Here is a 17269-nt window from a genome sequence, read left to right on the forward strand (position 1 = left end):
GCTGCTGCTGCTGCTGCTGCACACACACACACACACACACACACACACACACACACACACACACACACACACACACACGTACCTGAGCTGCAGTGAGGAGTCACGGCCGCCAGGGGGCAGTCTGACCCCTGCAACCGCAGGACAGACAGCGAGAGATTCAGTGTCCCAGGCAGTGTACACACGGTATCTTAGTTCGTAATGAAAACGGAAGGTGTGTATGTAGTAGACATGTCTAAGTTGCTCTTAAATAATGGGACTCAGGTTAAAATCCAGTGGCAGCAAGCATCCAGCTTGCCGAAGTGTCTTTCACCTTTGACCTCTCAATAGGAGGCATAAGAAAGTTTCCATGAAATGCCCTTTATTATATCTTTAGTGTCTCCTTTCTTCACACAAGCTGCAGTTACCACCAATATGCATTTAAAGGTATAAAAAAAAATATATATACAAGATGAGAAATTGCTCTTTAAAACAGCTTACATTTACTGTAAAGGCATAGGCATGGTACATATTCATGTTAACATTTGAACAGGATGTGTAGTGTGAACTGATGTCAGGCAGGCTGGTAGTTCTCTAACCGCTGTAGCAAGACCTCTGAGTAGCCAGGGGAGTAGTACCTGAAACAATACACACACGCACACACACATACACATTCTGTAAATATCCAAACCCTGTTTTATATCATACAACTAAATGTATTCTAGTTTATTCTTAATTCTAATTATATATTTCATTATAATACATTTAGGCTCATTGTTACTCTGAATAAATGCTAAAAATAAATAAATAAGATCATAGGATAATAGGACGGGAATATGGGATGGAGAAAGAAAATGGTACTAAAAATGTATTGCTAAGTCAGCACACAGATCTAAAATTACTACCATGTATATGATGATGTGTTCTGATCAGTCACTCCTAGATATCTCAGAGGTGTTCCATACAAAGAGTTTTGATGTCAACAAAGCATTTGTTTTAGCATGTGAGTGTCTGTGTGTGGGGGGGGAGAGAAACCAACCTGACTATCTCTTCAGGAAAACAGCTGTTGATAGCATTGATGTGCTCCTGTAGAGAGGAGCCAGGCTCAGCATCGATCTCTTGCACTTTCTTCAGCCCCCCGCTGGTCACAAATAGACGGCGAGCCTTACTGTCATTAGGCAGCACCTTTGAGGAGATTAAAAACAGTGTATAATACAGATATACAATTTTAATCAACAAAACAAAAACTGACATTAATATTTTTAATGCAGATTAATGATTGAGGTTGTAGTCACTCACCTTGCTGAACTGGCACACAACATATTTGAGGATGTTGCTTGGAACATCGTAGAGGAGGGGCTCCAGACCTGGCAGGTAGGTGCACTTCTGCAGAATGCTCTTCAGAGCCTTCTTACTCTGAGAAGAGAAGGAGGAAGGAAATATGCATACAGTCATATAAAGCGTTTCTCTATCTCTCAGCTTTCTACCAAGTGACATTCGATACCAGCTGACCTGTGACTTTATATATCTCTTTATATGACTGTATGAAAAGGGTCCTCTTTTAATACTGTCTAGGAATGCACTAAAGGCTAATTTCCATTAAAGATATCACTTGTATATATGCCTTGATGTAAGTGTAAGCTAATAAATTATGCATGAAAAAGTCTGAACAAAACTCATAGTAAAGGCTGTCGAAAAAGTCACAGTTGAATGTCGACAAAATCATAAAAAATACATAGTATAGAATGTCGAATCATAAAATGCAATAAAATATGTCCAAAAAATAAAATTTAGTATGTCAAAAAATATTACAAAAGTCATTGTATAGTATGTTGAAAAAAGTCAGAAGAAAGTCATAGTATAGTATGTCAGAAAGAAATCATAGTATAATATGTCGCAAAAATCATAAAAAGTCATAGTATAGTATGTAAAAAAAATCATTATAAAGTATGTCGACAAAATCATGAAAAAGTCATACTATAATATGTCGGAAAAAATCATTAGAAAAGTCATGGTATAGTAAGTTGAAAAAAGTCATAAGAAAGTCATAGATTAGTATGTCAAAAAAAATCCTAAAAAAGCCATAGTATAGTATGTTGAAAAAACTCACAGTACAGTATATTGAAAAATTTCATGGTATAGTATTTTGAAAAAGTAATAGCACAGTATGTCTAAAAAGTGATAAAAAAGCCATAGTATAGTATGTCGAAAATTGTCAAAGTATAGTATGTCAAAAAAATCATAAGAAAGTCATAGTTAAGTATGTCGAAATAAGTCTAAATATAGTATGTCGAAAAAAGTCATAAAAAAGTGTAAAAAAATGATTTAAAAAGTCATTGTATAGTATAGTATAGTATATAGTATACTATATATATATACTATATGTATACTATATATACAGTGTTATCAGTTTCTCCCAGAGAAATGCTAATGTTATCACTACTTTAGTATAGTATGTCGAAAAAAAGTCATAGTATGTCAAAAAAGTGATAAAAAAGCCATAGTATAATATGTCGAAAAAAGTCACAGTATAGTATGTTGAAAATAGTGATAAAAAAGTCATAGTATAGTATGTTGATATAGTATGCATGCCGGGATAGGCAGATGAGGTGACTGAGTGGTTAAGGTGATGGACTGGTAAGCCATTGTTCCCAACATATCGTGTGTTCAAATCCCCTCCTTGTTGAACCAAAGTGATTTATTCTGCTGCAGTTATATGTAAACATAATAACTGGGTTCTTTCAAATAATTATCTTTGCTACAGTGTTATCAGTTTCTCCCAGAGAAATGCTAATGTTATCACTGCTTTAGTATAGTATGTCTAAAAAAGTGATAAAAAGCCATAGTATAGTATGTGGAAAAAAGTCATAGTATAATATGTCGAAAAAAGTGATAAAAAAGCCATAGTATAGTATGCTGAAAAAAGTTATTAAAAAAAGCCATAGTATAGTATGTTGAAAAAAGTGATAAAAAAGCCATAGTATAGTATGTTGAAAAAAGTAATAAAAAAGCCATTGTATAGTATGTCGAAAAAAGTGATAAAAAAGCCATAGTATAGTATGTCAAAAATTGATGAAAAAGCCATCCAAAAAAAGTGATAAAAAAGCCATAGTATAGTATGTGGAAAAAAGCCATAGTAAAGTATGTGGAAAAAAAGTGATAAAAAAGCCGTAGTATAGTATGTCGAAAAAAGTAATAAAAAGCCATTGTATAGTATGTCGAAAAAAGTAATAAAAAGCCATAGTATAGTATGTCAAAAATTGATGAAAAAGCCATCCAAAAAAAGTGATAAAAAAGCCATAGTATAGTATGTGGAAAAAAGCCATAGTAAAGTATGTGGAAAAAAAGTGATAAAAAAGCCGTAGTATAGTATGTCGAAAAAAGCCATAGTATAGTATGTGGAAAAAAGTGATAAAAAAGCCATAGTATAGTATGTCGAAAAGAGTGATAAAAAAGCCATGGTATAGTATGTCGAAAAAAGTCATAAAAAAGTCATACAATAGTATGTCGAAAAATCGTCATAAAAGAGTGTCAAAAAAATTATTTTAAAAAGCCATAGTATAGTATGTTGATATAGTAGGCATGTAGGGATAGGCAGATGAGGTGACTGAGTGGTTAAGGTGATGGACTGCTACTCCATTGTGCTCAAGATATGTGTGTTCAAATCCCCTCCTTGTTGAACCAAAGTGATTTATTCTGCTGCAGTTATATGTAAACATAATAACTGGGTTCTTTCAAGTAATTATCTTTGCTACAGTGTTATCAGTTTCTCCCAGAGAAATGCTAATGTTATCACTACTTTAGTATAGTATGTTGAAAAAAGTCATAGTTTATTATGTCGAAAAAAGTGATAAAAAAGCCATAGTATAATATGTCGAAAAAAGTGATTAAAAAAAGCCATAGTATAGTGTGTGGAAAGAAGTCATAGTATAGTATGTTGAAAAAAGTGATAAAAAAGCCATAGTATAGTATGTCAAAAAAAGTCATAGTATAGTATGTCGAAAAAAGTGATAAAAAAGCCATAGTATAGTATGTTGAAAAAAGTCATAGTATAATATGTCGAAAAAAGTGATCAAAAAAAGCCATAGTATAGTATGTTGAAAAAAGTCATAGTATAATATGTCGAAAAAAGTGATAAAAAAGCCATAGTATAGTATGTCGAAAAAAATCATAGTATAATATGTCGAAAAAAGTGATAAAAAAGCCATAGTATAGTATGTTGAAAAAAGTCATAGTATAATATGTCGAAAAAAGTGATAAAAAAGCCATAGTATAGTATGTCGAAAAAAGTGATTAAAAAAAAGCCATTATCTTTGCTACAGTGTTATCAGTTTCTCCCAGAGAAATGCTAATGTTATCACTACTTTAGTATAATATGTCGAAAAAAGTGATAAAAAGCCATAGTATAGTATGTCGAAAAAAGTGATTAAACAGCCATAGTATAATATTTCGAAAAAAGTGATTAAAAAAAGCCATAGTATAGTATGTTGAAAAAAGTGATTAAAAAAATCATAAAAAAAGTGATAGTTAAATATGTCGAATTATGTCAAAATATAGTATGTTGAAAAAAGCATTAGAAATGTCATAGTATAGCATGTCGAAAAAAGTCATAAAAAAAGTCATAGTATGTTGATATAGTATGCATGTAGGAATAGGCAGATGAGGTGACTGAGTGGTTAAGGTGATGGACTGCTACTCCATTGTGCTCAAAATACGTGTGTTTGAATCCCCTCCTTGTTGAACCAAAGTGATTTATTCTGCTGCAGTTATATGTAAACATAATAACTGGGTTCTTTCAAATAATTATCTTTGCTACAGTGTTATCAGTTTCTCCCAGAGAAATGCTAATGTTATCACTACTTTAGTATAGTATGTTGAAAAAAGTCATAGTGTATTATGTCGAAAAAAGTGATAAAAAAGCCATAGTATAGTATGTTGAAAAAAGTGATTAAAAAAAGCCATAGTATAGTATGTGGAAAGAAGTCATAGTATAGTATGTTGAAAAAAGTGATAAAAAAGCCATAGTATAGTATGTCGAAAAAAGTCATAGTATAGTATGTCGAAAAAAGTGATAAAAAAGCCATAGTATAATATGTCGAAAAAAGCCATAGTATAGTATGTTGAAAAAAGTGATAAAAAAGCCATAGTATAATATGTCGAAAAAAGCCATAGTATAGTATGTTGAAAAAAGTGATAAAAAAAAGCCATAGTATAGTATGTGGAAAGAAGTCATTAAAAAAAGCCATTGTATAGTATGTGGAAAGAAGTCATAGTTTAGCATGTTGAAAAAAGTCATAAAAAAAGTCATAGTATAGTATGTGGAAAAAAGTGATAAAAAAGCCATAGTATAATATGTCGAAAAAAGTGATTAAAAAAGCCATAGTATAGTATGTTGAAAAAAGTGATTAAAAAAAGCCATTATCTTTGCTACAGTGTTATCAGTTTCTCCCAGAGAAATGCTAATGTTATCACTACTTTAGTATAATATGTCAAACAAAGTGATAAAAAAGCCATAGTATAGTATGTCGAAAATAGTCATAGTATAATATGTCGAAAAAAGTGATAAAAAGCCATAGTATAGTATGTCGAAAAAATTGATAAAACAGCCATAGTATAAAATGTCGAAAAAGTGATTAAAAAAAGCCATAGTATAGTGTGTTGAAAAAAGTGATTAAAAAAAGCCATAGTATAGTATGTCGAAAATTGTCATAGTATAGTATATCAAAAAAATCATAAAAAAAGTCATAGTAAAGTATGTCAAAATATGTCAAAATATAGTATGTTGAAAAAAGCATTAGAAATGTCATAGTTTAGCATGTCGAAAAAAGTCATAAAAAAAAGTCATAGTATAGTATGTTGATATAGTATGCATGCAGTGATAGGCAGATGAGGTGACTGAGTGGTTAAGGTGATGGACTGCTAATCCATTGTGCTCAAAATACGTGTGTTTGAATCCCCTCCTTGCTGAGCCAAAGTGATTTATTCTGCTGCAGTTATATGTAAACATAATAACTGGGTTCTTTCAAATAATTATCTTGCTACAGTGTTATCAGTTTCTCCCAGAGAAATTCTAATGTTATCACTAATTTAGTATAGTATGTCGAGAAAAGTCATACTATAGTATGTCGAAAAAAGTGATAAAAAGCCATAGTATAGTATGCTGAAAAAAGTTATAAAAAGCCATAGTATAGTATGTTGAAAAAAGGATAAAAAAAAGCCATAGTATAGTATGTTGAAAAAAGTCATAGTATAATATGTCGAAAAAGTGATAAAAAAAGCCATAGTATAGTATGTGGAAAAAATCATAGTATAATATGTCGAAAAAAGTGATAAAAAACGCATAGTATAGTATGTGTGAAAAAAGTCATAGTATAATATGTCGAAAAAAGTGATAAAAAAGCCATAGTATAGTATGTGGAAAAAAGTGATTAAAAAAGCCATTATCTTTGCTACAGTGTTATCAGTTTTGCTCCCAGAGAAATGCTAATATTATCACTACTTTAGTATAATATGTCGAAAAAGTGATAAAAAAGCCATAGTATAGTATGTCGAAAAAGTGATTAAACAGCCATAGTATAATATTTCGAAAAAAGTGATAAAAAAGCCATAGTATAGTATGTTGAAAAAAGTGATTAAAAAATCATAAAAAAAAGTGATAGTTAAATATGTCGAATTATGTCAAAATATAGTATGTTGAAAAAAGCATTAGAAATGTCATAGTATAGCATGTCGAAAAAAGTCATAAAAAAAGTCATAGTATGTTGATATAGTATGCATGTAGGAATAGGCAGATGAGGTGACTGAGTGGTTAAGGTGATGGACTGCTACTCCATTGTGCTCAAAATACGTGTGTTTGAATCCCCTCCTTGCTGAGCCAAAGTGATTTATTCTGCTGCAGTTATATGTAAACATAATAACTGGGTTCTTTCAAATAATTATCTTGCTACAGTGTTATCAGTTTCTCCCAGAGAAATTCTAATGTTATCACTAATTTAGTATAGTATGTCGAGAAAAGTCATACTATAGTATGTCGAAAAAAGTGATAAAAAGCCATAGTATAGTATGCTGAAAAAAGTTATTAAAAAGCCATAGTATAGTATGTTGAAAAAAGTGATAAAAAAAGCCATAGTATAGTATGTCAAAAATTTTTGAAAAAGCCATCAAAAATAAGTGATAAAAAAGCCATAGTATAGTATGTGGAAAAAAGTGATAAAAAAGCCATAGTATAGTATGTGGAAAAAAAGTGATAAAAAAGCCATAGTATAGTTTGTCGAAAAGACTGATAAAAAGCCATAGTATAGTATGTCGAAAAGAGTGATAAAAAAGCCATGGTATAGTATGTTGAAAAAAGTGATTAAAAAAAGCCATAGTATAGTATGTGGAAAGAAGTCATAGTATAGTATGTTGAAAAAAGTGATAAAAAAGCCATAGTATAGTATGTGGAAAGAAGTCATAGTATAGTATGTTGAAAAAAGTGATAAAAAAGCCATAGTATAGTATGTCGAAAAAAGTCATAATATAGTATGTCGAAAAAAGTGATAAAAAAGCCATAGTATAATATGTCGAAAAAAGTCATAGTATAGTATGTGGAAAAAAGTGATAAAAAAGCCATTATCTTTGCTACAGTGTTATCAGTTTCTCCCAGAGAAATGCCAATGTTATCACTACTTTAGTATAGTATGTCGAAAAAAGTCATACTATAGTATGTCGAAAAAAGTGATAAAAAGCCATAGAATAGTATGTGGAAAAAAGTGATAAAACAGCCATAGTATAATATGTTGAAAAAAGTGATTAAAAAAAGCCATAGTATAGTATGTCGAAAATTGTCATAGTATAGTATATCAAAAAAATCATAAAAAAGTCATAGTTAAGTATGTCGAAATATGTCAAAATATAGTATGTTGAAAACAGCTTTAGAAATGTCATAGTATAGCATGTCGAAAAAAGTCATAAAAAAAGTCATAGTATAGTATGTTGATATAGTATGCATGTAGGAATAGGCAGATGAGGTGACTGAGTGGTTAAGGTGATGGACTGCTACTCCATTGTGCTCAAAATACATGTGTTTGAATCCCCTCCTTGCTGAGCCAAAGTGATTTATTCTGCTGCAGTTATATGTAAACATAATAACTGGGTTCTTTCAAATTGTCTTTGCTACAGTGTTATCAGTTTCTCCCAGAGAAATGCTAATGTTATCACTACTTTAGTATAGTATGTCGAAAAAAGTCATACTATAGTATGTCGAAAAAAGTGATAAAAAGTCATAGTATAGTATGTCGAAAAAAGTGATTAAAAAAAGCCATAGTATAGTATGTTGAAAAAAGTGATAAAAAAAGCCTTAAGGATGTAGATAAAACTGATAAAAAAGCCCTAGTATAGTATGTGGAAAAAAGTGATAAAAAATAGCCATAGTATAGTTTGTCGAAAAGACTGATAAAAAGCCATAGTATAGTATGTCGAAAAGAGTGATAAAAAAGTCATAGTATAGTATGTTGAAAAAAAACATTAAAAATTCATAGTAAAGTATGTTGAAAAAATCATAAATAAATCATAGGATAGTATGTCGAAATAAATCATAGTATGGTATGTCGAAAGAATCATTAGAAAAGTCATAGTAAAGTATGTTGAAAAAATCATTAAAAAGTTGTATAGTAAATGTCATAAAAAAAAATGTCATAGTATAGTATGTCAAAAAAAGCCGTAGTATAGTATGTCAAAAAAAGTAATAAAAAAGTAATATTTTAGTAAAAAATCATAAAAAGTCATAGTATAGTATTTCGAAAAAATCATTAGAAAAGATATAGTATAGTATGTTGAAAAAAATCATAATATGGTATGTCGAAAAAAGTGGTAAAAAGCCATAGTATAGTATGTCGAAAAAAGTCATAGTATATGTTGAAAAAAAGCGATAAAAAAGCGATAGTATAGTATGCTGAAAAAAGTTATTAAAAAAGCCATAGTATAGTATGTTGAAAAAAGTGATAAAAAAGCCATAGTATAGTATGTTGAAAATTGATGAAAAAGCCATCCAAAAAAAAGTGATAAAAAAGCCACAGTATAGTATGTCTAAATAAGTCATAGTATAGTATGTCGAAAAAAATCTTAGTATAGTATGTCAAAAAGATCATAAAAAAAAGTCTTAGTATAGTGTGTCGAAAAAAATCATTAGAAAAGTTATAGTATAGTAAGTAAGTTATATGTAAACATAATAACTGGGTTCTTTCAAGTAATTATCTTTGCTACAGTGTTATCAGTTTCTCCCAGAGAAATGCTAATGTTATCACTACTTTAGTATAGTATGTTGAAAAACGTCATAGTGTATTATGTCGAAAAAAGTGATAAAAAAGCCATAGTATAGTATGTTGAAAAAAGTGATTAAAAAAGCCATAGTATAGTATGTGGAAAGAAGTTATAGTATAGTATGTTGAAAAAAGTGATAAAAAAGCCATAGTATAGTATGTTGAAAAAAATCACAAAAAGTCATATTTATGATGAAAACATTTAATAAAAATGTCATAGTAACTGTACTTATGACATTTTTATTACATTTTTTATACCCATTAGTATACCATAAAAAGTCATACTATACTATGTTAAGCCGAAGTCATAACAAATGTTATAGCATAGTATGTCATGAACATATACGATGTTGTGTAAGCTTTGGGTTTTCTCTATTTTCTCGCATTTGTTTTTGAAAATGTTTTTTTTTTTTTTATTTGCCTGTGTCTTGTCTATTTGTATGTGGTCTCAGAGCCACTGAAACTTGAAATCTAAAATGTGTTTTTGGGAGGTAACGCATGAGCAAACTTTTACTTTAATTTCAGTTGTGATAAAAAAAGAAAATAAAAAAAAACACTGCTTATTACTTAAGGTCTCATTCCACTATCTCACTGCAAATCAACCTGCAGAGCTGCAGCTTACTTTGGCTTGCAGGTCCTCTGAGCTGCTGGCGTCCATGTAGAGTTCCAGCAGTTTGGTCAGGAGGTCAGAGGTGGCCACTGCCTTGGCGTGTTCAGGGGTGTGATGACCTATCTGGCCGATGGTCCAGGCTGTGGCCGCCTTGATGTGATGTTCATGCTCCTCAGACAGACACAGGGCCAGCTGGGGCACCCCCTGTAGGACAGGAGGACACACAGCACAACAGGACTGGTTCAGTCAATATGACCTACATACTGAACCTGAAGGAATAGCTCTGCTTTTAGTTTTGGGTTTAGCTGTCAAATGGCTTTTTCGAGGAGAATCAGAAGAGAAATTAACACCTTGGAGAGAATGACAGCCATGGCAAGGTTCTCACTGTGAGCTGCCACATATCCCAGCATCATGATCCCCGGCAACCGCAGGTTTCCACGGCACTCGCCCAGATAGTCGATCACAGCCGCCATGCCACCACAATTCACAATCACCTGGGACAGCTGGAAACACAGACACAGATAACTTTGTGTCCAGCCAGGCATATTTGTGCCTACAAGTGATAAGTGTGTGCATTACCTCTGGTGTGTGTTTCACCACCTCCCTCATCAGAGTGGTGACATTCTTCCTGACGTAGTCATCTGGATCTTTGAGGCAGGACACTGCTGCAGGGAAGATGTCAGCCTCTATCACCATCTCTGCCAGGCTGACCGAGTGCTTACTGATCTGACTGAGGGCTGAGAACACCTGCCTCTGGATGGAGACAAAAACATGTTGGATTATTTCATTATAGATTAATTATAGTTCATTCACATTTTTGTAAATTCAAATACAGCTTCATTCTCTAAAGCCAGCATCTATGTTGAAAAGTTACTGTTTTTTTGTACTGTTGCAAGCTACACTCGGACGGTACATTAGTTAAATCTAATTAAATGTATAATTGTTTCTAAAGTCAAAAATAGGTGCCACTTTTTTACTTCAAGTTCACAACTTTTTCATCTTTTCCAAAACTAATAGAAACCTGATTTCTGTATGATTGCAGGATCTGTAAAATGTACACTGAATTTTGAGTTACTACAATAGTATTTTTGTACTCAATATGTATGATGGATAAGTAAAAGCATTAAAGAAAATAATTTGCATTTCTATTGTTTTGATTAAAAACAGCCTTAAGCTTCAATAATAAAACAACAGAGGGCATGCATTAGGTTACATGAAGTTTTGTTACTTTATTTACCTTATTTGGCAACCATTGTTTTTTTGTCATTAAAGTATTTATTTATTTTTCAGCAAATAATACAACCAACTTACAAATGAAAGCAAAACAAAACACAAAAAGGCAGTTGAAACTAAACTTAAAAGGACAACACCCCTCTGTACCACTATGTTGCTTGTAATCATATCACCTGTGATGTGTTACAACACATGCTTAATGTATCAGACCCTTAACATATGAAAAGAAATAATCCCACACTAAATGGAACTTCCCTTTAACATTGTTCTTCCTGGCAATCAAATATTCATAAGATGCAGTCTCTGTCATAAGTTGAGTCCAGAGTGCTGGACGTGCTTTTCCAGTTCCTCAGTATTATCCTTGCTGCAGAGATGAGGCCTGCGGTTATTAGCGCATGCTGCCCTTTGTTGATTCCTCGTGGCAAAAGTGTGCCATCTCCCAGGAGACAGAACAGTGGAGATTCCGGTAACCTTTGCCCCAACCAATCTCCCAGTTTCCTTAATACTTCTTTCTAGAAAGGTAATACCACAGGACATTCCCAAAAGGAATGTAGAAATGTACCATTTCCACCCTTACATTTCCAACACCTTTTATCTTCTACTAAGCCCATTCTGAAAAGTTTCATAGGAGTATGGTAGTATCTATGTATGATTTTGTAATGAGTAAATTTGCTTCTAATATCCCTAGTGGCCCACCCAACCTTGGAAACTATATCATGCCATTTCTCCTTACCTATTTCACACTCTAAATCTCTTTGCCATATTAATCTAAGATTCTCAGTATTCACACTTTGTAATTCCATTATATTTTTGTAAAATGTTGAGGCATTGTACTTGGCAAACCAAAAATGTTTTGCAACATATTGGATTCCTCTACACATCTGTTAAGTGAGAACACACTTTGCACACTGCTCCTTAGTTGTAGATATTTCCAAAATCCACCCTTTCCCTCCAAAAAAAATGTATCCACTAACTCCTGATATGACTTAAAGACTGCATCCTTATATAGATCATCAATCACACATATACCGTTCCTCTGCCAAGAATCCCAACAAAATGAGCGGTTACCTATCCTGATACGTGGGTTATCCCATATGGAAGAATACCCCTGCTTGTAATGTGATTTTCCCATCAACCTATGCACCTCAGACCACACCCATTGAGAGTGCTTCAGAATGGGATTCCCCCTCTACCACCCTAATCTGAGAAAGAGCCTGTATGGGTCTGGAGGGAGTCACCATGGCCATTTCTATCTTTATCCAATCCGGTTGTTGGAAGGATCAAGCCCCCCTTTTCCCTATTAGAACATAGCTTTTTAATATTAATCCTTGGCTTTTTTCCATTCCACAAGTACACTTTGACCATTTTATTATATTGTTTGTACATGCCACTAGGAACCATTACTGGCAGCATCATTGATATATAATTAAATTGTGGCGCTATCAACATCTTAATGGTATTAATTTTGCCCCACAAGGTGAGGTTAATTATCTTCCATCTTTCCAGATTATTTTTCATCTCTTGAAGTAATGGCATTAAATTAATTTCTATTATATCTGGCAAATCAGCAGTTAACTTTAATCCTAGGTATTTCATTCCCACTGGGATCCATCTAAACTGAAATTTAGAGATCTCTGATTGAGGGCAAGACCTAGATACAGGCATCACCTCCAATTTCTGCCAATTAATTTTATAACCAGTTGGCAACCATTGTTATAAGGAAAGAAAATCAAAATTAAGAAAAAAAATATCAGTTACTGTAACTTCATAAAATTATGATTTCTTTATTATTTTATTAATATTTTTTTGTTATTAATGAAAAAAACAAAAGCTGTATATGCAAGGCTTTTCTTTAAGCTGGCCTACCTTGAGTTTGGCGTCTGGGTTGAGTATCATCTGTGCCAGATGTGCGATGGCACCAACGTCCACCACAGTCTGGGCCAGCTCTGGTGTGTGCTTGGAGATGTCGCTGAGGGTGGAAGCTGCGATGCGTTTGAGGGCCATCTCAGGCTCCAGAAGACACAGCACCAGCAGGGGGACAGCACCCGCATCCACGACCGACTGAGACAACGCTGCACAGTAATGGAAAGAGGTGGGAAACATGAAAACAACACAGATAAAGGTAAAGGGTCTATGTGTGCAAGTGCAAGGAGAGACAAAGAATGATATTTAAAAAATAACTTATAGGCTAAAATGTTTCTTCAAATCAAGAAAGTGAAGAAAAAGCAGCATAAAATCATAGAAATCTAGTAAGATTACTAATAATGTTTTTCTTACATGCGTTGTGTCGTGCGATGTAGCCGAGAGCCCAGGCAGCAGCCTCCTTCACCCCAGGATCAAACTCCTCCAGACAGAGAACCAGGGCATCAACTCCCCCGCAGGCCACCACAGCCTGGGAGAGCTCGGGGGAGTGTTTAGCAACTGAACGCAGCACAAACGCTGCTGCCTTCTTATAGAACCTCTGCATGCAAACACACACGGACACACATTCATTGTCATGGTCAAAATTGAGCATTAAACAGACATTAGATTTTAATTAGGATTGAGAGATGCTAGCCAGTTATATTGTTCCATGATTTGATGACAAATATTCATGTCAAGCCTGGAATGAGATCTGATTTACTTTTTCATGTGTTTAAAAAATATCACAAGTTTGTTTTAAAGTAATATAAAATAATTCAAACGTCTCATGTGTCCTATAGAGTTTTCTCTGTACTGTTTAACTCCCATGTTTTGTTGACATTGGCTTTAATTCCTCATTGTTTGGGGTCCCATAGGAATGCTATGTGTGCACAAAATAAGAATAATTGCAAAAATCAACAACTTTTCTTTTCCTGTCAACATAAAAGTATTGAAGTCGTAACACTGGGCTTTCACATTAAAGGGAGGTGACTAAATATGTAAATGACCATAACCATTGCTATTACACCAAAAAAAAAGGAATGTTTAATATGCTATAATGGCTTATGGATTCTAGAGGTTCCCTAGAAGAAAAAAAAATGGTATTCCTTTTGCCAAAAACATAATTCACAGATAAAGAAATGTACATTATAACTTGTGTAGCTTGTGTTTGAGGTCAATTAGACTGCAGGGAATTAAAAACGCTCAAAACCATGTATGTAGGCAGTTCTGATAAAATTAGTAAAGCCATGAAGTATCAAGCCGACAAAACTATAATAAGCGTATTTTTAAAAGTGCCCAGTTGCTAGGATCCCAAGCTGCAAAATTTGTTTTCCTAAAAGGTTTCAATGAAGATTTTTCATTAAAGTGCATTATAATTCTTCATTAAGCACTTAGTCCTTGCCATATTTCTCATAAAATGTTTAAAAATGTAAAGTTATTCATGTCAGATTTTAAGCTTATTAGCCTATATGAGACTGCAATGTCCCTTTAGTAACAAGAACTAAACCTTGTCTGTCTTCTCTGAGAGGGCTAAGAGAGAGAGAGAGAGAGAGAGAGAGAGAGAGAGAGAGAGAGAGAGAGAGAGAGAAACAAAGGCCTGGTTGCTCTCATGGTAAAGGACTCTTAGGTTTTGAAGTAGACCCCAGGCGAGCTGCCAAGTTAGCCCAAAACACAGTCACATTCAAGGGGCTGACCCTGAGGCCCAGCAGGGTCTTTTTTCCTCTCTCACACACACACACACACACACACACACACACACACACACACACACACACACACACACACACACACACACACACACACACACCAGTTTTTAAAGGGCGGAGACGGAGTAGTATTGGACAACCTGTCTGTATGACTGTAAGAGCACTTAAATGACCAAAGGGTAAGCTACTGACATTCTGTGAGGCCAGAGACTGGACCAGCTGGGGCAGGATATCTTCCTTCACCACAGCCTCGGCCAGGTCATCACTGTGGTCTGCCAGGCGGCCCAGAGCCAAAGCTGCCGTCTGCTGGATGCTGGGCACCACATCCAACATGAGGGGACGCAGCAGGGACATCACACCTGCAGCAGAGGAGAGGAAAAAACACTGGAAATAGCAGCTAACGTTAAAGCTAACATAATCTTAGTGGTTACAATCTTGATTCTCACCAGCATTTTGAAGGATTTCTATGTTTTGGGGTCTGAGTGCCAGGTCAGCAACAGTTTGCACAAACTGAAATCTTGATTTCTGATATTGCTCAAAAACTGCAAAACACACAGAGATAGAAAGGTAGTTTGATATCTAGCTAGCTGCATCTTTCTTTTTATGAATCAAAACAGCCCATGGATCTTACCTTGAATGATCTGTCGTTGACTCATCGTCACCCTGATGGAAAAAACCCTCCTCCAAAAGATTTACTTTTGCACGTTGATACCGGTTATCTACACAAAGAAACACACTGAATTTATCGCAGGATCGAATGCAGCGTTTCTCCTGGCCGTCTCCAGGTTTGGGTTAGGTATTGTTGTTGTTAAGTGTTGCCGTGGCAACGGACAGGAAGTAGAATGTTTGGGCTCTCCTGCCGAAGATCGCATATTGCAAAGATGAATCACCCTGCCACTAAGGCCCGCTCTCGTAATCTGCTCGCACCTCGCGAAAAAAATGTTCAGTGTGAGAGCTCTGTGCTGCTATCTCGTCTCTGTTCCCACTAAAAGACAACCGCGAATGTGTCGCACACTTTCACCACTTTGTTATTCACCACCATTCAGAAGAATACAGGACCGCGGAAACGAAGCGGCCATTGGCTGATAAAGTGTAAACCGTTCTCTTCCATGGTGTAAACGGTGACTACAGTTAGCCAGCACTGTGTGGCGCTCAGCTTTTCTTCATGACTTCTTTTTCTTTTTCAACTTTTGGTTCCCTTTCCTGCTCGAGCAGCGTGTCCTCAGATGACCTGCCAGTCTGGATGAGTTATTCTTGTTGCACTTAGAAAGCTAAACCCTAAACCCCATTTACAAGAAGATATAAGCCCTATGGCCAAATTAAAACCTTATCATTATTATTAGGCTATGTATACGTTTATGAAATGTAATTAAAAAGTGATCCGTCCAAACAGTAGCCTAACCTACATCCTCTCGTTCTCTGTTGGTAGCCTATTCGTGCTGTCACAGCAAAGACAAAGAAAAGTCAAATTAAAATAAAGGCAATGATAAGGCTAGCCTATGTCTAGCCTAAATTTCAATTTAAAAAAAAAAGTGTGAAGAATTGGTCCAATGAAGCACACAGACATAATTCACTGCATTATGTTTTAAATTAACGAGACCCTACAACTGAATGGGTATTTTGGAAAGATATTTTAGATAAGCCGATTTATGTGACAGAGTGCCGATTTATTTGTATTATTTAACACATGATGCCTGATGTCATTTAGTCTTTTTTTATTAGGCTGTCATTATGTTTACAAAGCTAACAAAGTGTCTGTAACAACGAGCCTATTTAAACGTATCAGGCTATTTAAAAATGACATTGAAAAAGCCATAGGCTAGAATCCACCAACATCTGTAATGTAGGCTAATACAAACCTGATTGATCCGATTACAAAGACAAAGTGCATGCCTTTGTAATCGGATCACACTCAGGTTTTTATTTATTTATTCATTCATTCATTCACACTAGATGCGGAATGTTGTGATTCCGTTTGAGATCAAGCCTCTTTTTTTAGCAGAGGGATAATTATCACATTATCGTTGTGCCCCAAAGGACAGATCATTCTGTGCATCAAAGCAATATTTTCGTTTCATTATGTTTTAATAAAATGTAAAAACAATAGGCTATCTTATCTATCTTTTGGTTCCTTCTTTCACTGCAGTTTGATTTATTCTTAAACCCTGCTGCCCGCCTTATAGCGGCTACTTATCCAGGTTACATTTTTATTTAGAGCATTTATACTTAAGTTTTATTGGAAAGCTAGATTTCATTAATATAGTCTATATTTCTGAGTGGTTTAAACATCACGATGGCATATTTGGGGATTTCTATATTGTATAATTAATTCAATTTGGGGGGAAACTATTTTGAAAAATAAAAATGTTTTTTTCTAATTTAGTCAAGTAGCCTTTTAGTGTCCAAGATAATCATAACATGTCTAAAATGTGTCAAAAAGCGTGAGACAGTGTTACTCGAGAATGTTTAATCAAACTGAAATTTAATCCTTGACTATAAAATAATACATTGTTGCCTCGTGGAAAAATTAGACTAAGTCCTTA

At 34.2% G+C, this 17269-nt stretch overlaps 1 protein-coding gene across 1 annotated transcript; it reads right to left on the bottom strand.

Annotated features, from left to right (window-relative positions):
- Positions 1 to 366: 366 nt before the first annotated feature.
- On the bottom strand, positions 367 to 15632 carry spag6 (sperm associated antigen 6). The gene is made up of 11 exons (XM_039789589.1): positions 15358 to 15632; positions 15173 to 15268; positions 14919 to 15085; positions 13396 to 13579; positions 12985 to 13190; positions 10465 to 10638; positions 10236 to 10388; positions 9898 to 10089; positions 1276 to 1392; positions 1016 to 1161; positions 367 to 614 (listed from the first exon to the last, which is right to left on the bottom strand). The coding sequence occupies exons 1-11, from the start codon at positions 15380 to 15382 to the stop codon at positions 551 to 553; spliced, it is 1524 nt and encodes a 507-aa protein (XP_039645523.1). The 5' UTR covers positions 15383 to 15632; the 3' UTR covers positions 367 to 550.
- Between the last annotated feature and the right edge of the window lie 1637 nt (positions 15633 to 17269).

The sequence above is a fragment of the Perca fluviatilis genome, chromosome 22, assembly GCF_010015445.1.
Source record: "Perca fluviatilis chromosome 22, GENO_Pfluv_1.0, whole genome shotgun sequence".
Classification (NCBI taxonomy): domain Eukaryota; kingdom Metazoa; phylum Chordata; class Actinopteri; order Perciformes; family Percidae; genus Perca; species Perca fluviatilis.

Coding starts and splice junctions, on each gene's coding strand:
- spag6 (XM_039789589.1), bottom strand. CDS start 15,382: ATGAGTCAACGACAGATCATTCAAG. Junction 15,269..15,357: donor TCAACGACAGATCATTCAAG/GTAAGATCCATG, acceptor TGTGTTTTGCAG/TTTTTGAGCAATATCAGAAA. Junction 13,580..14,918: donor AGTCTCTGGCCTCACAGAAT/GTCAGTAGCTTA, acceptor GTTTGCATGCAG/AGGTTCTATAAGAAGGCAGC.